The sequence below is a fragment of the Dermacentor variabilis genome, chromosome 4 (assembly GCF_050947875.1).
Source record: "Dermacentor variabilis isolate Ectoservices chromosome 4, ASM5094787v1, whole genome shotgun sequence".
NCBI lineage: Eukaryota > Metazoa > Arthropoda > Arachnida > Ixodida > Ixodidae > Dermacentor > Dermacentor variabilis.
Genome location: NC_134571.1, coordinates 95524477 through 95548303, shown reverse-complemented (window position 1 = coordinate 95548303; position 23827 = coordinate 95524477). Strand labels below are relative to the sequence as shown.

Below are 23827 nucleotides of genomic sequence, written 5' to 3'. Positions count from 1 at the left end.
TGATGATGCCATTAGAAATTCTATCGCTGCCATTGACGACGAAGAAGGTCAAAACACTTGACCGTTTGAGAATGCAGTTGCTCCTACGGGTCGCAGATTCTGAGCATGGTTAATAAGAACCGAAGGTCACACGAGCGACAAAGCTTGGTCAAGCTATTGGAAAGGTTTTCACTTCTGTGAAAAGGAGAAGCGACCATCTTTACCCTGTTCTCGAGCTCAGCACAGGATCGATACAAGCTCTGCCCATCCGGCACGGCAAACACCTTAGCGAGTGTCGTCATCGGAGCAGGAAGTTATTGCCGAACAAGTTCAGGATGTGCTGCAGAAGGGCATTATTGAAGAATCGCGCAGCCCTTAGGCAGAACCTGTCATTTTGATTAAGAAGAAAGTCGGCTCTTGGAGGTTTTGCATTGATTATAGACAATTAAACACCCTCACCAAAAAAGATGTACAGTGAAACCTCGTTAAACCATAGTTGGCCGGAGCTCAGAAAAAGTACGTACTAAATGGTAGTACTGCTTAACCAAAATAGCATGAGATCGCCCACTTACGTGTCAAAAACGGAACTCGAAGAGAGTGCGATGAAAGGGGAAAAAAGATGCAGTATTTATTTACTTAGCGCGACAAACGTGTTATTTTTGTTGGATGCCATAGCGGCCTAGCAGTGACGACAGCGGCCTCAAACTTGCCGAAGCTGTGAGCCAGCTTTTCAGCCAGCGCTGTCCTGTGTCTAAGCCACGTTCCTGTTTTTTTTTTAATTGAGCTATAGGATTTGCCATTATGAGCCCCCATATCTCTGCAAACACTCGCATGGTAGATTCCTCGTTCGCATTGCATATTCTCCGTGCACAGGCGCGGTAGCGTTGCAGAAGTCGTGGGGCACCTTTTTATTGCGGGGTGCTGGGGAGGTATTCTGTAAGAGTCCACCTAGTGGACTGTCCATTTTGGCTGTTCCTGATTGGCTAGGGCCGCTTGTCTCCTCCTCGCTCGTACAGTTGCATGCAATCAGCAGCGGCCCAAATGGACAGTCTACTAAGTGGACTCTTACAGAATACCACCCCTGTTCTTGTCGCGATGACGTGACGCGCAACTTCTGCCGCTGTCGGTCCTGAATTGCCCGTGCTGTTGCTTTCCATGTCATCCTTATCACTGTCGCTAGGCGACACTTCAGCAACAATAGAGGCAACGATGGCAAAAAGTCTAACCTCGTAGCCGACATCTCTTCGTGTTCGCAGCAGCGCTGCCGAGCAACTTCTTCGCATTCCAAATGCCATGCACCGTAGTCAGCAGTAGACCCATGTTGCAAGCCAGCGCTAACTTTTCGTGTCACGTTCAATAGCACGAATGATGTCTAATTTTTCTTCTATGCTGAGCACCCGGCGTCTTTTTTATCCGAGTTTCGGCATGGTGTGAGTCCTCGCTTGCATGATGCCACAACGCTCTCTGGCACGGCGCTGAAATGATGTTGATGTGGCTTCACGTAGGCCATTGTGCTGATCTCTAAGTCTTGTTGTCCTACCGGGTCACCTGATGGAGATGACGCACCGCCGTGTTTGCGCGACGAAGAGTGGAAACACTACGTTTTAATCGATACATACGCAGTAAGCTGGTACGGTTTATGCAGATACAAAACACATTATGTTCAATGGCTGTTGAGTCGGGGAATTGACTTTACTACTTTTAAAATGAAACTACTGTTTAAGCGGGTGCGGTTTAACAAGGTTTTACTGTATATCCATTGCCTCGGATGGACAATATCATCGACTGCCTGCATTCGGCTTCCTACTTTTCTTCACTATATCTATGATGGGAGTATTGGCAGATCTCCATGTACTCTGCTGACAAAGAGAAGACAGCATTCGTGATGCTGTTATGATCGACCTGTCGAGCGTGTGAAATGTTCAGTTGTGCATTCCCATGACAAGATGATTTTCCTCGTTTCAAAGAGGACTTTTAGGAATAGCCTGGGCTATGACCTCTCAGGTGTGGGAAAGATTCAAGCGGGCATTCCCATGTCGACGTAATTGCCCTCTTCCCTGAAAAAGCGTCACTCCTTTATGCCCTGAGCAGACACAAAGGTGTGGACCAAGAGGAGAAGACACCAAGGGGAAGAGCTTTTCGACTTCGCAACCTGACAAAGGCGTTCATACTTCCATAAGTTCCCCAAGTTTTCCAAGAAGACATTAATGACCACAAGACTGTGCGAGGGGTTATTTAAGGCCATCCCTGCCCCCGTGTTAATCAGAACTGCTCGAGACTCGGATAGAGCCACAACCATGTACCAATGAAGTGAATACATTTTTTAATACTTTTTTCACCATCACGATGCCCACTTTCGTCGTCATTTCTCGATTCTTGCAGTAAAGAACCACTTCACCCGGTCGAGATCGTATCGATGCCTGTATCAATTTAATGTTATGCTGTTTGAGCTTTGCGATGCTCCTGCTGCTTTTGAAAAATTTATGGACTCGATTCTTCACGCTCTGAAATGGGAGGTATGTTTGTGCTATCTAGATCGTTTCTTGGAGTATTCCACAACCTCTGTATTGGCATCTTATTGAATAAGTAAGTTAATAAAAGTTAGTTCATTAAAATTAAATATTAGTTGTTTGTTCACAATGAAAAAAAAAAACTCGTCTAGCATTAAAACAAGCCTGTCAGCGTAGAGTGGGTGCTGTTCACAGAAAGTCGTAGGTTATTTTTTCTTGGCCGCATTTAGTTGGCACATCCAGTACGCAATTTAATGTTGGTTTCTGAGAAACCTGTATGGGCTTCCTTTGTAGCTTCATGCTGCAGTCGAGTGGATGACAGTATTCCCTGTCATAAATCTTGGTTGCCTTGCGGTCTTCCGCAGAACTGATCTGCCGCAACCTAATAGTGTTCTGCAAAGTCAAATAAGGAACAAGCTTTCTTCATATGCCTGTGCTTCTCACATATTGATGTTTACTAAGCTGCTCCAAAAGGCGCATTTACTGCTCCAGAATATACAATTCATGCTCCAAACCTGCTCCAAAGTGCCAAATTTGCTGCTCCCAGAGCTCCTCCAAAACTTCCTTGGCTGCTTCCATCCCTGCTGAAGAGGCTGGAGTAGAAGAAACTCAATAAACAACCAGGTACCCCATATAGAGGCGGGATATATATATAGAATCACAATGTGGTACTTCTGTATTATAACGGAAAATAACTTTTGGTTTTTAATCTGTTAGCATTCTTTGGGTACTCCATGCACTTTTGGGGCGCTGTGTACTAGGGGGTACCAAAAAGTAACCGAACTTATTTTTTAAAGAGTTATGTATTTATTTATTCAATTTATTTATTCAAAGCCTCAATAAGACCCTGTAAATAACTTCTGTTTGTTTGTTTATGTGTGTGTGTATGTGTGCATACGTGTGGTTTTTATCTAACTCTATTGCTTTCATCCCTCGCCATCTCGCCTGGAGTAGCATGATGCTATGCTAACTTTGCTAGATGTAATATCTAATTTTTCTCTCTGGCTCTCTCTCTCTCCCCCTCAATTTATTATAAATGACAGTTTGGCTTAGTGTTGGGTTGTTTCTTATGTTTTGCAGGAAATTGATGCCATCTCATCAACCGTTCCTGAGACAGATCCACAGGGCGAGGATGATAAGGATGAATTACCTGATAAAGAGGCCACGACAGCCACTTCAGGCTGTCTTCCAGATTCTGGCACACCTTCCGAAGAAGTCAGCGCTGAAGTGCCTCAGTCGAAAGGTAAGGGTGGTAAAAGAAGAAAAATTATCAGCGAGAGCAACACCCTTATTTCTTTTACAATGATTGACATACATATTTTATAATAAAGGTGGCCCTGCTTCTCCTGGGTGTCAAAGCTTTGATCATTAATAAGAATGCTATTACAGTAAACCTCAATATAATCAAGTATTTTAACTTTTTATGACTTATCGACTATAGTGTACCATGTATTTACGAGGGACATTCCAAAAGTAAGTTTCGTTATTTATTTTCACATGGAAACTTATTCTACATAGTCACTACCAACATTGAGACATTTGTCATAGCATGCAATCAGTTTGAAGGAACCACCCCGGTAAAATATGGGGCTCTGTGATGCAAGGTACTGTCACACAGCCTGTTCCACCTCAGGATTGTTTTGGAAGTGACGTCCCGAGAGTGCGGCTTCCAGTGCAGGGAACAGGTGCTTATTCATACTGGATAACAGCACACACTTCCATTAGTGACTGCGTTGTCAGCACACGTCTGTCTGCCATCATGATTTATACTTGAATAAACTCAGGCACACTGGTCTGCTGCTACTCTCTCTTCTTTGGCGCTTTGTGCATGTGTCACTCCTCCTCCGCTTACATTTCTTTCGTCATTGAACCAGGAACAGGCGTGGATTCTTATGCCAATTGTTTGTTTCACGTGGTGTACCATATTTAAAAAAGATGATGAAACTTACTTTCGATATGTCCCTCATAGGACCTCAATATAACAGAGTGTTCATACAAAATTTAAATTTTAGAAAATTTCACTGCCACTGTGATGGAATAACGAGACAATAAATGACAACTTTCACTGATGCAGATGGTCAAATGATTGAATTACAAGCGGCTATTTGCAAACGCTCCGCTTAACCCGTTCAGGGTAGAGTTTTTTCGCCGCATGCGACCGCCCAGGGTCGATTTTTTTATTGCAGATTTAAATTCTTTAGAGGGACCTGTTTCGAAAAAAATTTACCATAATTTTTCTAAGGGGACCTTAACGGGAGAAAAAATATTTTGCATTGGTATATATGTACTCTTTATTCATGAATAACAACCATAAAAAAAAAAGAAAATAAACTTATAAGAATTAAAAATTTCATGCATTGTTATACTCATAGTTCAAGGCTTTGAAAATGCGCACACGAGAATGTTTCACAAGACTCAAATGTTCCTGCTCTTACACTTATATTTATGTCCATAGCGTAATCGAACTGCATAGATGAGCACACTCAAGAAAACTGTGTGATTGTGTGCCCATCAAAAAAGCAATACGTGTGACAAACTTCTGCTAATCTTCATCTTATTGCCAACCAGAGGCAATAGTTTTCGCGTGTCTCCAGAAAAGAAAAAAAGAAAAGGAAACACATGCACGGCGGCATTCTTCCTATGCACACCTCTGTGAGCACTAAACGAGCAAGAAACAGGCGGTCGTCCTTTGAGTGATTAGTAACAAGATAGCCATCAGTTTTGCAAGTGCAAGAAGCCGAAACCATCCATGGAACAAAACACAAACTGCCACCCGCCCACGCGAGCGGTAGCATGTAGACGCGCTGGAGCGAACTGGCATTAAAACAAACCATGTAATGAAAACCGAGAGAGTGAGGTGCAAGAAAAAAATTCCCTGTATGCCTGCATAGTGGCAGCACATGCCAGGAAAAAAAGGTTTGGAAATTGGCGCACTTTTTAAACGTTCACGTCGCAATTTTATGTAATTGCACGTAAAAAAATTCACCGAAGATTACGATACTCCCTAATGGAAAATTTGAGCGCAGCTGTATATGTGTTTTATTTCGCAATATATTGGCTGGCGCTGACAATCTGAATTGTGTGGCACGTCGCAAACTGAGAGAAGTGTGGCGCAACTGCCTCACTAATGTGGAGATAGCAAGAGGCAGCGCATGGGTAACGCATGGGCGCAATTCACAGCAGTCACTGCAGACAGACGTCCTCTCATGCAGCGCTTTGTTTCCATACATGATAGCGGTGGTGTCGTCTGTAAACAGACGACGCGTGCTACGCTGGCACCATCTCGTCGCATCGTTGTCGCAAAGCCCGTCTTGCGTGGCACTATGCTTTTATTCTCACGCTTTCTGCCTCATTGTTCCACTGCACCATCCTCCTCCGCTTTTCTTTTCGCGCTCTCCACTATCGCCATCTATCGTTTGTACTTCACATTCGCTCTTTCATCCTTCGCTGTGCTCGTTTGCTCGATTACGAAGACACTGAGCGACTACGCCGCCGCTCGCCGCAGGAACGGGTGCCCAAGAGCTGCACTCTGAAAACCTGTGCAGTGGGTCGAATTTCTCGTTTTTTTTTTTTTTTTCAAGGATTTTGCATTTCACTACCTTTCGGCTCAGCCATGCAGCAGCCAGACTTCAGGCGCCAACTGCGCCGCAAGCAGATTGCTCGCATGTTGCCACGCAACATCTGTATAATGTTGCTCATTAGCTCCTCGTTCAGCGCAGTTCTGCAAACAACTTAATCACTTGCATTCGTCTTTGTTGGTTGCGTCAAAGTCGTTCCTGGCCATGCGGTTTCTCAGCTTCACTTGACTCGCTGTCGAAACGGAAGATGGCTGATTCGCCCGCTGATCATCAGCAATGCAGGATGTTGTTGGTGAAAAGAAAGCGCTCGGCTATAGATTTGGAAACTAAGTGTTCCTAACCGATGAAACGATCATCGCAAATATGCTTACAACCGATAATGTGGCATTGGGGCATTGTAGTAAGCGGGTTATTTCATCATGGAGAACATGCAAAAGTTGATGGTGCAGCAGCTTCTCATTGTTATAACTGATATAGGTATTGTTAAAACAGCTATCGTTATAAGTGGGTTTGACTGTATAGAAAATTTCATTATATTGAAGTTCATTATATTGAGGTTCAAATGTATAATGAACTCGCATCCAACATGAAAATACTTTTGTTATATGCAATATTTGTTTTAACTGCGTCTTCGTCAGACGCTATTACTAGTGAGAAATACATCTTAGACTTACTTCGGTATATATCTGATGATTTGTTAAATGTACCTGTGTATGTTATATCGAGGTTTGATTGTGCTCACTTTAATGGTTCACAGTTGTGCATGGTTGTCAAATGCATAACCTTTCCTGCATGTCTGCTCTCATATCATTATTTACTTCTTTTGAACATGCGTTTATTGTGGAATTTAGTTGCAAATTGGCTCAATGGCGACTGCAAGAAAATTCTAACAACTCGTTGTTACTATCTTCTTTCCCATAATAGCAAACACTGTGGATGCACCTTCAACCACTGAAGGCGAGGTTCCCGCATGCCCCTGGGTAGAATGCATGGATGAAGCAACAGGGTACACCTACTTCTGGCATCAGTTGACCAATGAGGTGACGTGGGACTGCCCTCCGGAATATGAAGCCTACTGGGCACAGTATGGGGAACCAGTTGATGCAGAGAGCATTGTACCTGGACATGGAGCAGCTGCTGCTGTTTCTTCTGCAACAACTTCAGGACTGAGTGATGGTGCACAGGTGCTTCCTGAAACCTCAAGCAGTGCACCAGCATCTTCGATTGCTGTGACTGCACCTAACAGCAGTAAATCATTGAATGTTCAAGCTGCTGATGCCTGCAGCACGGAAGGTGGAAGCACCAAACCTGCTGTATCATCTGCAACTAGTGGATCGGTTGCTAGCATGGCGGGAACACCTGAATTGAGCAAAACAGTAACAATGTCTGGCAAGAAGAAGCGCAAGCAGGAAGCTGCCATTGGGTATGTGGCTGCACACTTTTGGTGCTGTGTTCAGTGAAATGGCTTGTGTGTACAGGTGTGTACTAGAAAACAGTTTCAAAACAAGGAATTGCTGTACCAATGTACTGAGTCATAGTCCATCCTCAAGACATTGCCCACCCCCTTTTCTTGCAAACCTTGCTGAGTTTTGTGACTGTGGGTGCTGCGGCCTGGCTCTTCTCTTGCCGAATAGGCCAACCTATCACAGCAGAGTGCATGTGTCATTGGGTTTCTTGCACCACCACTAGATGGCATTTGCAACTGCCGCGGCGCCAGCCAAGCGGGGAAAAGAAAGAAAGAAAGAATTAGGAAGCTCGCTCTTACGCGTTCACGGCTGCATGGTAAGGAGGAAGTAAACACTTCTTGTGGATAGAATGGATTCGAATTGCGCTACGCACATATGCGCATGTTGCCTCTGAAACCACAATGCGTTCAAGGCGTCCGTCGTACTTGCTAGTAGTCAGCAACTCCGCTTAACAAAAGGCTCAGTTTAATTTCTGCACTTATATGTGTGCGTGTACTCGTGTTTCAACTCTCTATACACTCGTGTAAAGCTTCTCTGTATATAGATTCTAACTCATTTGATCTGCTGCACTTTAAAAAAAAAATTATTTGTATGTGCGTTCCAAAATATGGCTGCCTCAGAACATAGTCAGCTCATGATGCTGGTTGGTCTTTCATCAAGCATGTCATTTGTTGGTCGTTCTTGCTGATTTTAATTTGGCTAGAAAGTTGAAGTATTGTCAATCCCCTTTTATTGATAAATTATAAAGTTAGGAAAGGAGGTGATGGCTTGAGATACTATGGTACATATTTTCCAAGTTAAGCAGTTTCAAGACATGCTACTCTTAATTGTTCATGCTAAAAAAGCCTGTAAGCTGAAGTTGCATTGTGGTCATGGCAGCCAGAAAAGACAGTGGTATGCACTATATTTTTTATGCTGTTACCAATGGCAACTCATGGTGGGGATTTGATAAAGCAGTCAGCTTAGAGTAGAGCTAAGGTACAGCTATTGCCCTGCTGAACAATCTGAATTTGATGCTATTTTATTTAAATACACTGCTCTGCCTTCAGCTTAGTTTTGTGGCATCTCTCAAGCTTGCTTCATATTCTGTGAAACATTGTCATGTGTATTACATCTTGAGAGCCCAGGATAGGCTGATACAAATGACCGTCTTGATACTTTCTATTATCAAGGTGTGCATTTCTTTTTTTTTAACTAAGTTTTACAACTTACATCTTCGCTTCAAAAAGGCCTAGAACAACGACTTTACCCTATGACACACTATGAACATTCAGAATCGATTCCGTGTGCTGTACTTTGCCATGCAAGTTGATGTTAATTAGCTAATTAGGCCCTAAACAAAGAACATCTTGTTTTGGGCATCATAAAAAATAATTATAGCAAAAAATTGGCTGAGGTTTAACTCTAGTACACCTAGTTGTCATGAGTGAAAGGTCTGTTTGGCTTGGTTTTGTCAAGACTATGCACATAGTGTTTCATTAAAGTTAGGCCACAGTCTTTCACACACGTTACACATGCTGCCGAATGGGTTGTCCATGAAGTCGCGGTGAAACTTGGCTGTCGCAGTCAAGCTTGCTGGCAGCCAAAGGGTGTGGTGCATCAGATGTTCGTTGTGGGTGCCGTTGCTTCAATCCACGGCTTCGTGTCCTTCTCCTTGTTGTTTGTGCTGCTGAATGACAGCGGCAGTTGCAGTAGCTTTGATCTTGGCATGCTTCCGCACTTGGTAAGCTTCTCTATAATGTTCTATTCTGACCTCCCTTTGCTCTGGTGTTCCAGCAGGCAGCTTTGCCTTTGCCTGAGATTTTGCAGCCTGCTGACTAGCTATATCTACTGGATGATTCGATTCAGCCTGTTGCTTGCGCCGGAGTGCACGTACAGATGGCCCAGCCGGCGTGCCGTCCGTGGTGAGACTGGCTGACCAAGTGCCGGTGAAGCAACTGTTAAACCCTCGCTTAGTCACTGTGTACCGCAGGAGCAAGGCTCCGACACCTCTCCGCAGCGTATCACGTGGTGTGACGTCACACCTGCCACACTTGTGCTCCGGTGGCTCGAGGTCATTGCGGCATGATGAATGACCTTGAGCCATTTTGATCATGTCTGTCTGAGATCTCGGCTGGTAGCAGCCATTTCAACTTTAAAAGCACTGTTCACTGTCATAACTCCTATGAAATATTGAATATGACATTAGGCTTTGGAGCACTGCTGAAGGGTTGAGAGCTTACCTTTATTAATATTATTTTTAAAACATATGGGCGCCTGTTATTTTATGCACCAGGCTGTGTTGTATATCAGAGCTGCCTGCTCAGTTAGTCCTTTTTTAATATACAATCTAGCCACGCCTTCTGGTAAAGTGCCGAATTAAAGAGGGGTCACAGCTTCTTGTGTTTTATACTTCTTAGGTCACAAATTTCTTTTCTTCTTGTCTTTTGTGCAGGGTTATCATTCCAATAACTTCATATGGTGCATCTGACAGTAGCTCATCTGAGGGCAGCGACGAGACTTATGCAGTTCAGAGGGCACAACGGAAGAGGCATCCTTCCAAGCGGCTGAAGGTTGCTGCCAAGAAGCCGCGTAGGGAGTCGCCACCACTGGTTGCCTATGGACCACAGCTGCCGGACTCTGTGCTCACTCAAGGAGAAGAGCCTGTGTATGGTCCACAGCTGCCAGATGCTCCCGACTCCATGGAAGTAACAGTTTACGGTCCGCACTTGCCAGAGGAGGAGAAAGTTGTTTATGGGCCACACCTGCCGGAGGAGATAAGAGCCGTGTATGGGCCACATTTGCCGGAGCCTGAAGAGAGGGTTGTCTATGGGCCACACTTGCCAGAGCCTGGTGAACCTGAATTTCATCAGCCCCCCATTTTAATTGGTCCACAGCTGCCTGAGTTCCACGAGTTTGCTACTGAAAAGCCCAGTACCAGTGTGTTTATTGGCCCATTGCTTCCAGATGGATTCTATGAGAAACGATCGGAGTGCTGTGAAGAAGAGAAACCCGCGGTTCAAAAACCGTGTCCAAGCTTAGAAGATACTTCGTCTCACTGCATGGAATCGGGCGAACCTATAGCTGCATCTGAGGCATCCAGTGCTCAAGGAACCCAAGCTGGCGAAACTGTACAGGAAAGTATGCATTCTCCTGCAGCCGCCAGAGAGACTTCTGGTGCTCCTGATGGAATGACAGTTAGTGCAGTGCCGGCATTGTCAGGCCTGGTGGATTACCCTGGCTCTCCTGTCGCTGACAGTGAAACAGATGATGAGGGGAAAGATAAGGAAGATAAAAAAGTGTTGACTCCAGCCCCAAACACTGAGAAGGAGTCAACTGTTGTGAACTATCCTGTCATGACTAGTGGAAAGCTCCAGTTTGAAGCAGTTGTGCAGGATGTGCCTAAAAAAGTGGTGTCCCAAGGTGTTAGTCAAGGCAGTTCCAATGCTCGTGTCAGCTCCTTGGCTGTAGCAGGACAGCTGAAGTCAAAGCAAATCAAGGAGGCAAAGGTAATGTCTACTTCTCTCTTTCTATCTCTTCTCCTGTTTACATAATTTTCCTTGGCTGTGTGCCTCATTTACTCCCAGAAAATGATTTGGTGCAGCTGCCTTGGTGCCTAACACTGGCTTGACTGTAGAATGTTATTCTTATCCTCTACTAATCACTTTATCATCACCTCCTGCCTGTTTAAGCATTAAGTCTACTTGTCGTAGGAAGAAAATGTAAAAAAATAAAGCTAAACTGTGCTGTGTGAACAGTGGTAGCCATTCAATCGGCTAGGGACTAACACAGTGAAAATCACCTTGAATTCGTCAGTTGCTAGTTTGATTTGGCTGCAGGGTCTTGTACTTCTGCATAACTTTGCAGCACTTTCACACAAGGCTGCCTTATTTTTTCTTGGAACTGCTTGTTAATGCATAGTTTTCATACTGTGCAGGTAATATGGAGCACACAATTTTCACTTAGTAGTTGATTATACAGGGTGTCCCAGCTAACTTTAGCCAGCGTTTAAAAATATGCGAATGCCATTAAACGGGACAGAACCAAGGTAATGTCTGCCATCGCTTGGATACTCAAATTATTATTTTTTAATTCTGCCTAGTTAGTTGATTAGTCCTAATTGATAATGTTATCAAATATTATAATTAGGTGAAAAGTGTCAATGAGAAAATTGTAGACCGACATGAAAAACTCCTGGTACAGCTTTCTTTTGCTCAATACGTGCTACATAAGTGTCTTCCGAGCATGAAAGAAGCCCGCGAATGCATGCAGAATTGCCACGTGAATGATCGCTCTAGGCACTTTGTGTGTATTCGCGGGCGTCTCATGCTCGGAAATATGCTTATGTAGCACATATTAAGCAACAGAAAGCTGTGTCGAGAGTTTTTCATGTTGCTCTACAATTTTCTCATTGACACTTTTTGTCTAATTGTAATACTTTGAGAAGTTAATTAATTAGAACTAGTTATGTAATTAGGTAGAATGAAAAAAAAGAGAATCTGAGTATCTCCAAGCAGTGGCAAACAACATTACCTTGGTTCTGTTCAGCTATGTGGCATTCACATATTTTTAAACTCTGGCTAAAGGTACCTGGGACACCATGTATAGTAGGGATTATATGACAGTATACATTACATATCAGCCAGTAATGATGGACATTAAATATACTGCAAGCAAGCTGAATTGCACAATGCCGTATAGTTTCTCTTCTTCTTCTTCTTTCTTCTGTGAAGCTTGTCTATGGCATAGATGTTTATTTAAATAAGCATGGAAGCCCTCATGTAGAAGTTGCAGTAGTAACCTACTGAACTTATTGTCCATACACGTATGCCTATCTGTCTGTATAATCCTTTCATAGTTTGGCAGCTCTCTCTCTCCAGTACTTGTTCGTGGGCAGAGCCACAACAGGTGGTGATTAGACACTGCTGTAGCTGGAGATTCTGACTTTTAGGCAGGAGGTGGGCTCTGCTGCCTCCACAAGTTGAGGTGCCGCCTCGCCTACAGTAGTGCACACTGTGGAAATTTTATTTGCGTGTGATGCTTCAATATGCTGCAAGACAGCTGCACATTTTGCCTTGTTTCATGACCTCATGTGTGGACCATTTGTTTTCAGAAGGGATCACAGCACCTGGTTTCTTATGGTGACTCGGAGAGCAGTGATGACGACAGCATGGATGTAATTGTTACTGCTACGGAGCCGCCACTTCCCTCCACATCTCCACCAGCCCTCCCTTCAGCAGCGGATGAGGAAGACGAAGAGGAAAAGCATGTGGGCCTTGGTTGCTCCAATAGAGTTGCCATGGATGCACATGTTACAGATGACAAGAACCCTCCACCAGCGAAGCCATTTGTTGGAGTCAACTTTGTCAGATCATCTGAGTTGCTTGTGTTGAGTGAATGTGCTGCTCAGGGTGATGGTGCAACTGAAGATAAGACAAAAGAGGCTGAGAAAGAACAGTCGCCTTGCTCGGAGAGAAGTACTGGCACCGAAAGCATGGCCTCCCCACAAGAACAGACGACACCGAATGATTCCGATGTGGATGATTTCGATGATGTCGTGCGGGCACTGGACATTGCTTTGTTAGAGTCGGTGAGTGTAAATTTTCGTCTTGTCTCTCGCAGACTTTAACCTGAGCAGTGTTCATGTAAAGCCACTTTAATGTTGAAAGAGAGAACTGTATAGCTTTTGTGGGTCGTACATTGTTGTTAAGGTAAAACTTATGAGCACTGTCAGCTCAGTCCTTACGATTTTGTATTTGCAGGAGCATTGAGTGTTTTGCCCGTTTGCTTGTATATAATATGGTGCAGCATTGTAAACTGTATACAGTCAAACCTCGTTACAACGAAGTTGCATCTAATACAAAAATACCTTAGTTATATCTGATCTTCGTTATAAGCAAACATGCGGACATTGACGAAAAAGCAGGTGTATGCGAAGTAATCGTAAGTGTGATCGTTAGCAGCACACATGCGTTGCATAGTTGCTAATACAGTCGAGCCCACTTATTACAATATTCAAGTGCCAAGAAAATGTAATTGTTGTAACCGATGATTGTTACAACCAGTTTACACGAAAAAACAAGGCAAGTACAGTTGAACCTACTCATAGCGTTACCTTAACCAGCTTTAACATTATATCGGATGTAACAGTGAGCACTCTTGGCGCCCTGAACTTTTGTATGTTCTATGGCAAAATAAATGATTTACTACGATGTTCCCACACCGCATTACTGGCTGTAACAGTTAAATCTGGCTCCTGGTTGTCTGTTCTGCAAATCCTTTAAGGAAGAACAGCGTTATCTTCCGAGCTAGCTAGCTAGCTAGCCTCTTACCGAGTGACCCAAATTGTCTACCTGTTTAGGCCACTTGGTACGTGCTCCAGATTGTGATCCGTCAGATTCCAGCTTCCTGATTTCTTACTCTCGTCATGCCCTCGTCGCCACGCCCTCTATCCTGGCTCGGTGACCCAAGTTGTCTAATAGCTTGGGCCACTAGGTATGGGCTCATACTTGTGAAGCAGAATGCATGTGCTCGGTTATACTTGCCAAAATATTGTCAAACTTACCGTTATGGATTGTTCGAATCCCTCCCTCTCGACAACAGGAAAGGGCTCTGTATATAGTATGCCGCCGCCGTAGTTCTGCACGACGGATACCAACAGCATAGAGCAACTCAGTCTGTAAGGACAGAATTGTAATAGGTGCGCTACTTATAAATGTACCGTGCTTGCAATCAGCCAGGCCATTTTAAAAATACTGCTTTATTGTCAAACTCGAGGCTCTGACTTAATAATGGTTGAACTTGGGCTGGTTGATTATTTGGCATATTTTTACAAATAACAGCATGTAGATGTTATGTAGATGTCTGTAGCGCAGCTGGTTGGTAGGGCTCTAGTAATGGCATAGCAGATTGTATAGTCCGTAGCGACGGCAATCCACCTATTTCCGTCATTTGATATTGAGAATTGTCTGAGAAGAGCAATGCCAATGCAAGAAAAATGGTCAGTTGGTATATCCAAAGGCTGCAGCACACCAGCAGGATGCACAGCGGGTGTTTTCTGGCATTGACACGACTCACACACGGCAACATAGTGCCAGACGGAGCGGTTAAGACGGGGCCAGAAAAAATGTTGCTGAATTCGGTCATACGTCCGAGTGGTGCCAGGGTTTGTGGGAACGTCGTGCAGTCGCTGGAGTACAATCTGTCGAAGGTGAGACTGAATGACGGTTAGGAGCTCGGGCTCGTAGGGGTACATGTTTGCGGTGCTACAGTATCAAGGTTCGACTTTAGTATATGCTAATATGCATAATAGCTGCTCAACCGCCATCTCAATATACTGCATTCAATCAACTTTGGACAGTTTTTGCATTCTACGAGGCCAATGTGGTGGCTCGCAGCTGCGGCATCTCTGGTTGTTTGCAGTCAAATTCACTAGTTGCTGTATTGTTTGTTCATCATTTCAAGTTACTTTCTCTGTTCTCTCTTGGCTGTTTTGTAGCAAAAGAAAAAAACCCAGGTGGACAGTACAAAGCATGAAGACTTGTCCAGTGCTGTGAAAAGAGAATTGCCCAGTGACACAAGTGAAGAAGAAGGCGAAATAAGGTCTTCTGAATCATCCAGCGAGGAAGGAATGACACCCGTGCATCGTAGTAGTTCAGGTTAGCGTCTTGGATTTTGTTAGGATGCCTGCTTGTACTGACCTTTCTACTGCTTTGTGCTGTTAGGTTTCAAAGTGTGAGAAAAAAAGAAAAAAAAGGGGGAGGGGGTATTTCTGGTTGGAATTGTTAGAAGGTATCACATGGTAAGGTATAATATAGTGCTGAGGACAAATTCGGCACAGCCTCATGGTTCCCAATCACTCAGTGGGCAACATTTTGTTCAGAAGGAAGCTGGCTAAGCTGAGATATGCCAAGGATGTTCACACTGACTGCTATATGAACATCAAATATCCTTGCTGTAATGCTATGCTATTTGCATTGCTTTTACTTTTCAGACTCTGAAGATGAACCAGAAGTTGATGCCAGAGAAATGAAAGACAAACCGTCTAGGAGAAAAGGCACATCTCCCAAGCCTGCGAGTAAGGATACACTTAAGGTAGGTAGTGCTGCTTTATTTATAAATTGTAATTGAACCTGCATTTAAAATCAATCTGTTGCATGATGTAGGGTAATATTTTTAGTTGTATGTATTGTGTTGTTTCTTCGAAACATGTGACAGTTGTAATACCTCATTTATACGTCTCGTTTTCTGTACTGAAGCAGTTTGTCCTTTTACTTACTATGTTCTCCTGCATCTGTCTTGAAGAAACCAATAAAAGAGGCACTTATGAATGCACTCACAAGACTAGCAGAACAGGGTAGTACTGTAGCTACCAATAAAGGTGCTGTACTTTCAGTTCCATTGCTTTACTCACTGCAACGTGTGCTAAAGTGTTTTGTTCGGTATATAGAATGTTTGTTTTGGAATATAGCATGCCAAATTTTTCTGCAGTGTAGTAGTCGGATACTGAAATCATTGGGGGATTGAAGCATCTCTTGGTCTGATACGAGGGGGTTAAACACAGAGTGCTTTGATTGCATTGAAATCTGATAAAGCCCCTTCCTTATTTCTGTTTTGCAGTCCCCAATTCGCCCCTTCTATTATGTTCAGATTTCTATGAAAAGCAGGACACATATGGTGTTAAAAAGAAATAAGTGATAATTAATGCTGTTGTATATGGTTGCAGAATATTCCAGACAATGTCTAATTAAATGTGATGTCCTTGGTTTCATAGCTGGTCTAGGGCTGTGTGATTACTAACTGTGACAAAGTCAGTGAGAAAAAAAATTATGGTCTCTGACCTTTTCGCAACTACTGCTAAACTTCAATTATGCTTGCATGATTGACATCTGCCTAGTCTAAAGAAAGCATTTGGTTTGTATATTATGTTATGAAGCAGACGCGCCTCGTATTTCCTATAGCAGCTCGGAGACGACGCCCCATGCTGTGATTAGCAAGAGAGCTCGGGCTGTTCGCTGCTGCTAGGCTGCTGTTTATCTGCTGCTCCTCACCTTTAATTAAACATCATTACATTTGGTGGTGATTGCTGGAATCCTTCAATTCACCCTGGAGCTCCGCAGTTGTATGTTGCCCACCGTCACCATGACTGATGCGACCTACGCACCGACTGTACCCACGGCTGCCCCTGTCACTTGCGCCAGCATTCTCCGTCAGCACGACCCGGCTATTTTTTGCGGGACCAGAGAACATGACGTCAAAGACTGGCTGTCCTCCTATGAACCTATAAGCGCTCACAATAAGTGGGACGCCCAATCTAAACTGAATAACGTTATATTTTACCTTGCTGACATCGCAAATTTATGGTTTAAGAATCTTGAATCTGACATTTCGAGTTGGTCCGCATTCAAGACACATTTCGCCGAAATGTTTGGCTGCCCCGCTGTCCGCAAGCTACGTGCCCAATAGTGTCTACGCCAGTGAGCACGGCCACTGGGCGAGACTTTCCCCAGCTATATTGAGGATGTCTTGGATCTCTAAGGCCGTGTTAATCCAACGATGGCGGAGGACGAGTAGATTAACCGTATTCTGAAGGGTATTGAGGACGACGCATTTCAAATTCTGCTGCCCAAGAGTCCAACCAGCATCGCCGTATTCTTCAACCTGTGTCAGAGTTTCGATGAATTGCATCGCCAACATTACATCGCCAGCCAAAACCTCCCACTGGCTGACTCAGTCTCGGCCATTGCAGATGCCGCTGGCCATACTGATCCTTCTGCTCTCTTCCTTCAGCTGAAGGATTTCATTTGCGAGGAAGTGGCCTGCCAGCTGTCACTGTTCCCTCATAGCCAGGAGCCTGCCGTACAACAAGCCATCCATGCCCAAATATCTGACGCACTTACCCCCATTCGCCCACCAGCTCCTGTGATGGCACCGCTCTGCTATATTAAATACCTGCCGCTATTTGCTCCTCTGAAGGCACCGCTCTCTTATGCCGACTACCTGTCGCTGGTCACACCTTCGCCGCTCAACTATGCTGCCACTGTCGCAGGGCCACCCCCAGCATCGTATTCCATCCCGGGTTCCCCCAGCACCCGTTCCATGGCAGTCACCCCAGCTTCTTCGTCGAGCCGACAGGTGGCGCATGCCAGACAATAGGCCTATTTGCTTCGCCTGTGGCATTGCTGGTCACATTGCGCGCTTTTGTCGTCGTAACATGCCTCGCACTGTGACGCCTTCGACCAGTTTCCTTACGTGCCACAACATGCTGCCGAGATACGATGCCAAGATGCCGCTGACTCGCCGCTGAGACCCTTCGATCGCGACTGCCGTTCCGACAGTCACCATTCTCCATCTCCACGTCGACTGTCGCTGTCACCTATGCGTTGTCGGCCACCTACTGCCAAGGGAAACTGACTAGTGCAGTTCCAGAGGCAAGAACTGCAAGCTCATCGAACTTTCTAAAGCCTCAATTTTCACCACAGAATGTCATTGATGTCTATATCGAGCGAGCATCCGCTCAAGCACTTATCGATACCGGGGCCGCAGTTTCTGTCATCCATGAAAATCTTTGTTGCAAGCTGAAAAAAATTCACGACCTCTCCATCTGGCATGGCACTCTGCACTGCTAGCGCACAGCGCATTCATGCTACAGCTGTATGCACTGCCCGTGTAGTCTACTGAGATGTTTTGTACGTCATCAACTTTTTTGTGTTGGCCTCCTGTTCTCATGATCGCATCCTCGGGTGGGACTTCCTGTCATGTCATAGTGCCATCATCAATTGTTCTCGTGCGCAAGTGGCCCTTTGCCGCTACGTGACTCGCCCTCGGTCGACGCCGACCTTATTGTTCACAAAGTCTTTGATGATGATACTGATCTAACGCCGGAGACGTCGGTGCTTGTGACCTTGTCGTGTACTGCCGTGCCAGACTCAACTGTGGCGTTTATGCCACCTGACATGCTTGCTGACCGCAAGGACTTATTTCTCCCGTTCGCCGTCCTCACTGTTAGATCTCAAACCGTTTTGATACCCATCTGTAATCCGCACCGGTATCCAGTGACCATACTGCGTGGTGAGGCCTTAGGATTTGTGCAAGCTGTCACGTGTATTGAAGACCTTGACGTTCATGATGGCACCATCCGTTTACATCTGGACACCATAACTTCCATCTCAACCCCACCGCCTTAAGTAGTTTTCGACAACGCCATGGCCGCAGACCGCAGACCGCCGTCTCATCGCACTCAACTTCTTACTCTACTGAATGAGTTCATTTCTTCGTTCGACTGCAATGAACCATCCTTGGGTCGCACAACAAGTGTCTCTCATACTATTGACACCAGTTCCCATGCCCCCTTGCGACAGCGTGCGTATCGCGTTTCTGCAGAAGAGCGCAGAGTTATCATGGAACAAGTGGACGACATGCTCCAGCACGGCATCATTCAGCCTTCTCAAAGCCCTTGGGCGTCACCTGTCGTTCTAGTGTAAAAAGAAGATGGCACCATTCGGTTTTGTATCGATTATCGCCGCCTGAACAGGATTACAAGAAAAGACCTCTACCTACTGCTTTGAATCAACGATGCTCTTGACTGCAAGATGCCGAATACTTCTCGTCTTTAGATCTCCACTCTGGCTATTGGCAGGTTCCCATGGCTGAGGCTGAGCGCCCAAAGACGGCTTTCATCACTCCCGATGGCCTGTACGAGTTTAACGTTATGCCCTTCGGGCTCTGCAATGCTCCCGCTACCTTCGAGTGCATGATTGATACCATCCTTCGCGGACACAAGTGGAAGACTTGTTTACGTTACGTTTATGTTACGTTACATTAGTTGTTTTCTCACAGGATTTTCCGACCCATCTCGCCCGTCTGCATGACATCCTGACCTGTCTCACTTCAGCTGGCCTACAGCTCAACCTCAAGAAGTGCCGTTTCACTGCCAGAACATTAACTGTCTTGGGTCACGTTGTCTCGAAAGACAGTATCCTTCCTGATCCCGACAAGCTTCGCGGAGTCGCCGAGTTTCCGAAGCCCACATCTATCAAGGCCCTGCGAAGTTTCATCGGCCTGTGCTCTTATTTTCGACGCTTCGTGCGGAACTTTGCCTTTATTATCGCACCCTTGATGAAGCTGCTTACCGCAAGCAAAGGCATTTCTGTGTGGTCATCAGCATACGATAAAGCTTTTGACAAGTTAACGCGAGTTGCTGACTTCACCGCCAGTTCTTCGCCATTACGAACCAACTTTGCCGACAGAGGTTCACACCGACGCCACTAGTGTTGGTCTTGGTGCGGTCTTGATCCAACGGAAAGCCACGAATGAAGAATACGTCTTGGCTTATGCCAGCCGTACCTTCAAAAAAGCTGAGATGAATTACACCGTTACAGAGAATGAATGTTTAGCCATCATTTGGGCATTGGGCAAGTTTTGTCCTTATCTCTACGGTCGTCTTTTCAGCATCATCACTGACCATCACACCCTTTGTTGGCTCTCCTCCTTGAAAAACCTGTCGGGCCGCCTCGGCTGTTGTGCGCTTCGCCTGCAGGAATATGACATTCGTGTCATATACCGCTCTAGTCGAAAGCATTCCGACGCTGACACGCTCTCTCGCTCGCCGATGACACCTGATGTGGCTTCTCTTTCCGTTCCTTCTCCGACCTCAGACCCGTCACTACTGACCGCTCTTGACATGCCCTTCGAGCAACGCAAGGACCCGTCGCTTGCCCTACTGCTCGACTACCTTGCCGCTTCATTTATCGTTCCTTCAACGCAAATGCTACATCATCATGCAGCCCACTTTGCCGTGCAAGACAACACCCTCTACCACCGCAACTATATGCCTGACTGTCGGAAATGGCTTGTGGCTATCCCTCGTCACATGCGCTCTGATATGTGCGCGTACTTCCACAATGACCCTCAAAGCACCCATGCCGGCGTCCTAAAAACCTTCACAAGGCTGCGTCAATGATATTACTGGCGTGGAGTGTATTGGTTTGTACAGCAGTACAAACCAATACACCGCCAGTAATCATGCACCGCGTGCCAACAAAGCAAAACTCCCCCACTGCACCCTACTACTAAGGCCACTACCATGCCCTGCTCAATTGTTCGGCCGCGTAGACATCGACCTCAATGGCCCGCTCCCATACAGTGGATGTGGAAAGCGCTGGATTATTGTTGGTGTCGATCACCTGACGCGCTACGCTGATACCACGGCTCTTCCCACCGCGACCGTGTACGACGTTGCGATGTTGATTCTTCGCAACTTTGTCCTCCCCCCACGGTGCTCCTCGAGAACTACTCAGCGATAGGAGTCGTGTCTTCTTGTCAGAAGCGACACACTCCCTCCTTCGCGAGTGTCAGATCATTCACCGGAAGTCGACCACGTATCACCCCCAAACGAACGGTCTCACGGAGCGCTTCAACCGAACACTGGGCGACATGTTGAGGATGTACGTCTCGCCTGACCATACCAATTGGGACACCCTACTCCCGTTCATTAATTTTGCTTATAACACCGCGACACAAGTGACGACCGGGGTTTTCACCTTTTTTTCTCTCGTATGGGCGTGAGCCTTCATGTCCTCTGGATGCTATCCTGCCCTGCCGACCTTACGCTTCCGAGTGCACAACTTTTTGCGAAGTCGCCCGATACGCTGAAGATTGCCGCCAGCTGGCTCATTCGTTTCCCAGCGAGGATCAGGGGCGTCAGAAACAAGACGCTAAAGTCATCAGGCCGCGCCCACCTTCCCTGCTGGTTCCCTTGTGTGGCTATGGATACCATCTCACATGCCTGGTCTTTCTTCTAAACTACTTGCGCGATACCACAGTCCATACCGGATCATCGACGCCTCCTTTTCTGTGAACTATATCGTTGAGACCATCGCCAGACCTTGTTGCCAAGGTTGGGAGACGGTGCATGTTAGCTGGCTGAAGCCTTATTTCGACCCCCTCATCTTCTCTGCTCCCTGAGTCGCCAGGATGGCCTCGTTTCACACCTGGGGCCAATGTAATGAAACAGATGTGCCTTGTGTTTCCAATAGCAGCTTGGAGACACCACCGCCGACCCGTGCTGTGATTAGCAAGAGAGCTTGGGCTGTTCGCTGCTGCTAGGCTGCTGTTTATGTGCTGCTCCTCACCTTTAATTAAACATCATTACAATTAGAAAAATAACTCATGCTGTGGTTCTTTATTGTGCCTGACTATTGAAACTTGGGAATGAGCAGTTGGTGCTCATTTTTGGTTTTTGGAATGATTTATTGAACATATTTCACCAACTTAGTGCTTTCTCCGCAACAGCTGGATATTGAAGAGGCTTACAAGCAGCTGACGGACCAGTTGAATCCTTTGCGAGATGTCATAGCCTGCAGGAACAGCTACTTTGAACTCGTCGTGAAGACTATGGTAAGATATATATTTTGTGCCCATTCTTCTTTTCATACAGTTATGATCTGCAGCTTTGAAGGCTCATTATATCTAGTGTATGCAGTAAAACCTGTATGTAATTAAGCCATGCCTGTAGTATAAAGCTGTGCTAAATGGAGAAATTTGTTATTGCTAGGCTACTGCAGCACTGATATGTCATTGTCAGCAATGCAATTAGTATGTTGTGCTGGCTCAAATGCTGGTTTGCAGCAGTATGTGCAAGTTCGATCCCCACAATCGCCACAGTGTTTCAGCAGTCCTATAAGCTGCAAAGATACAAGAAAAATTTCTAGCAACTAAAGAACATGCAGCAGATCTACCAAGTTTGAATCTCAGGGTGTCTACCAACGGAGAAAACTGGGAATGCTCAGGAATTTTGAATAGTCCGGAAATACTCGCGGAAAACTCGGGGAATTCTCTGAATGCCCGTGATGGGGTCCATTTTCCATCCATCTCTGCGCACGTGATCACTTTCCTTTGGATTGTGGCATCGTGATGAACTAGGCATGTCTTTGCAGTCGGCACTTCCATGCTTAGAGCAAATGTGGAAAACGGGAAGACCGGCAGGACGGACGGTGCACTAACCTAAGTGCATGTACTACAGCACATGGAGAAAGCTACGGCAGCTAAGCTCGAAGCACTTGCAGCCATTTTGAAATGCCGATAACGATATGGTAACACATATTTAGGGTCGTACTTGATTCTAACGCTCAGGCTATTTTTGGACCCGTTTTATCAGAAAAAGAAGTCCGCATTAGGTTCAAGTAAATGCGGTAAATGTTAGCTGACGCCAAGGTGCCCAAACCAGAATAAACTCTTTAAAGCAGTGAAATACAACACTGAGGGGTTGTGCATAGGCTGAAAGTATGTCAGGACAGTTGGGTTGACTTTCGAGCTGCTGAGAGAGAATCTCACATGTGACAAAGTTCAGGCCTCATGCCAATGAGCTTGCTATCAGTTGATAGAAATAGCTCATATTTGAAAATATTTGCTTCGGTATGCATTTCTTTTTATTGGTATTCGTATTTGAAAATGTTCGACTTGATTTGCGATGGGCTTTACCATTTTTTTCACAGATATTTTATTCGCTGTACATTTTACTAACCTCTCCCTTCTATATTCTTTTTGAATAAACGCTACTGCTTACTGTTCAAACTGGATTATGTCATTTTTTATTTTTTAACGTGCTTACTCTATAATGACAGCATCGGGCGACATGGTCTCAGCTCGTCTTGACATACAACAAAGTTCTGCGTCACTCGGGGAATTTTGCAAAGGCACTCGGGGAAAACTTGGAAAACTCAGGGAATTTGGAAATGTCAAAGGTAGACACCCTGAATCTATGTACACTGAAGCTTTGTGTGAGTGCATAAAAAGTCGAAACATAAGTTTGTGTTTATTGAATGTCCGCACCAAGTGACATGGAAGGCTTTTATTATTCAGGCATTGTAGACAGGCTAATGCATTGCGGCCGCAGATATGCCAAGACAAGCTTTCTGGTTCTTGCACAGCCAGCACTTCGGATGAGCAGAGGTGAGTGCCATCTGGTGTTGGTGCAAGGAACCCAGCGGCGTGCATACTCTGCTGTGATTGGTTGGCCTATTCGGCAAGAGAACAGCCAGGCCGCAGCGCCCATGATCACGAAACATGGCGAAGTCCACAACAAAAAGCTTCACTTTTAAAAAAATATTGTGAACATGCGTAAATTGATCTATAATTTTGCAGTCGAAGTGCTCCATATGTCGTTCTATGTGTGATAGTGCAGAGGTGCTTTCTGAGAAGAGAGCAAAGCTGTGCCTAGTGCTTAAATCTATTATCAGATCACACCAAGCACATCAGTAGCAGTCAGTGCTAGGTTCTTTTTCTTTGTTTGCAACACCATATATATAGTGACATC

The 23827-nt window shown here is 45.3% G+C and overlaps 1 protein-coding gene across 5 annotated transcripts in view; it reads left to right on the top strand.

Moving 5' to 3' along the window:
* Window positions 1–23827, top strand: part of LOC142579533 (uncharacterized) — a 51149-nt gene that overhangs the window by 4723 nt on the left and 22599 nt on the right. For all 5 annotated transcript variants that reach the window (XR_012827392.1, XR_012827393.1, XR_012827394.1 and 2 more), the window contains exons 5-11: window positions 3570–3732; window positions 6992–7490; window positions 9968–11021; window positions 12626–13102; window positions 15011–15170; window positions 15506–15606; window positions 21805–21909. Coding sequence is in view for 1 of the 5 variants with exons in the window: in XM_075689853.1 (XP_075545968.1) it covers window positions 3570–3732; window positions 6992–7490; window positions 9968–11021; window positions 12626–13102; window positions 15011–15170; window positions 15506–15606; window positions 21805–21909 (2559 nt within the window). In the remaining 4 variants the exon portion in view is untranslated. The remainder of the gene's footprint in view (window positions 1–3569; window positions 3733–6991; window positions 7491–9967; window positions 11022–12625; window positions 13103–15010; window positions 15171–15505; window positions 15607–21804; window positions 21910–23827) is intronic.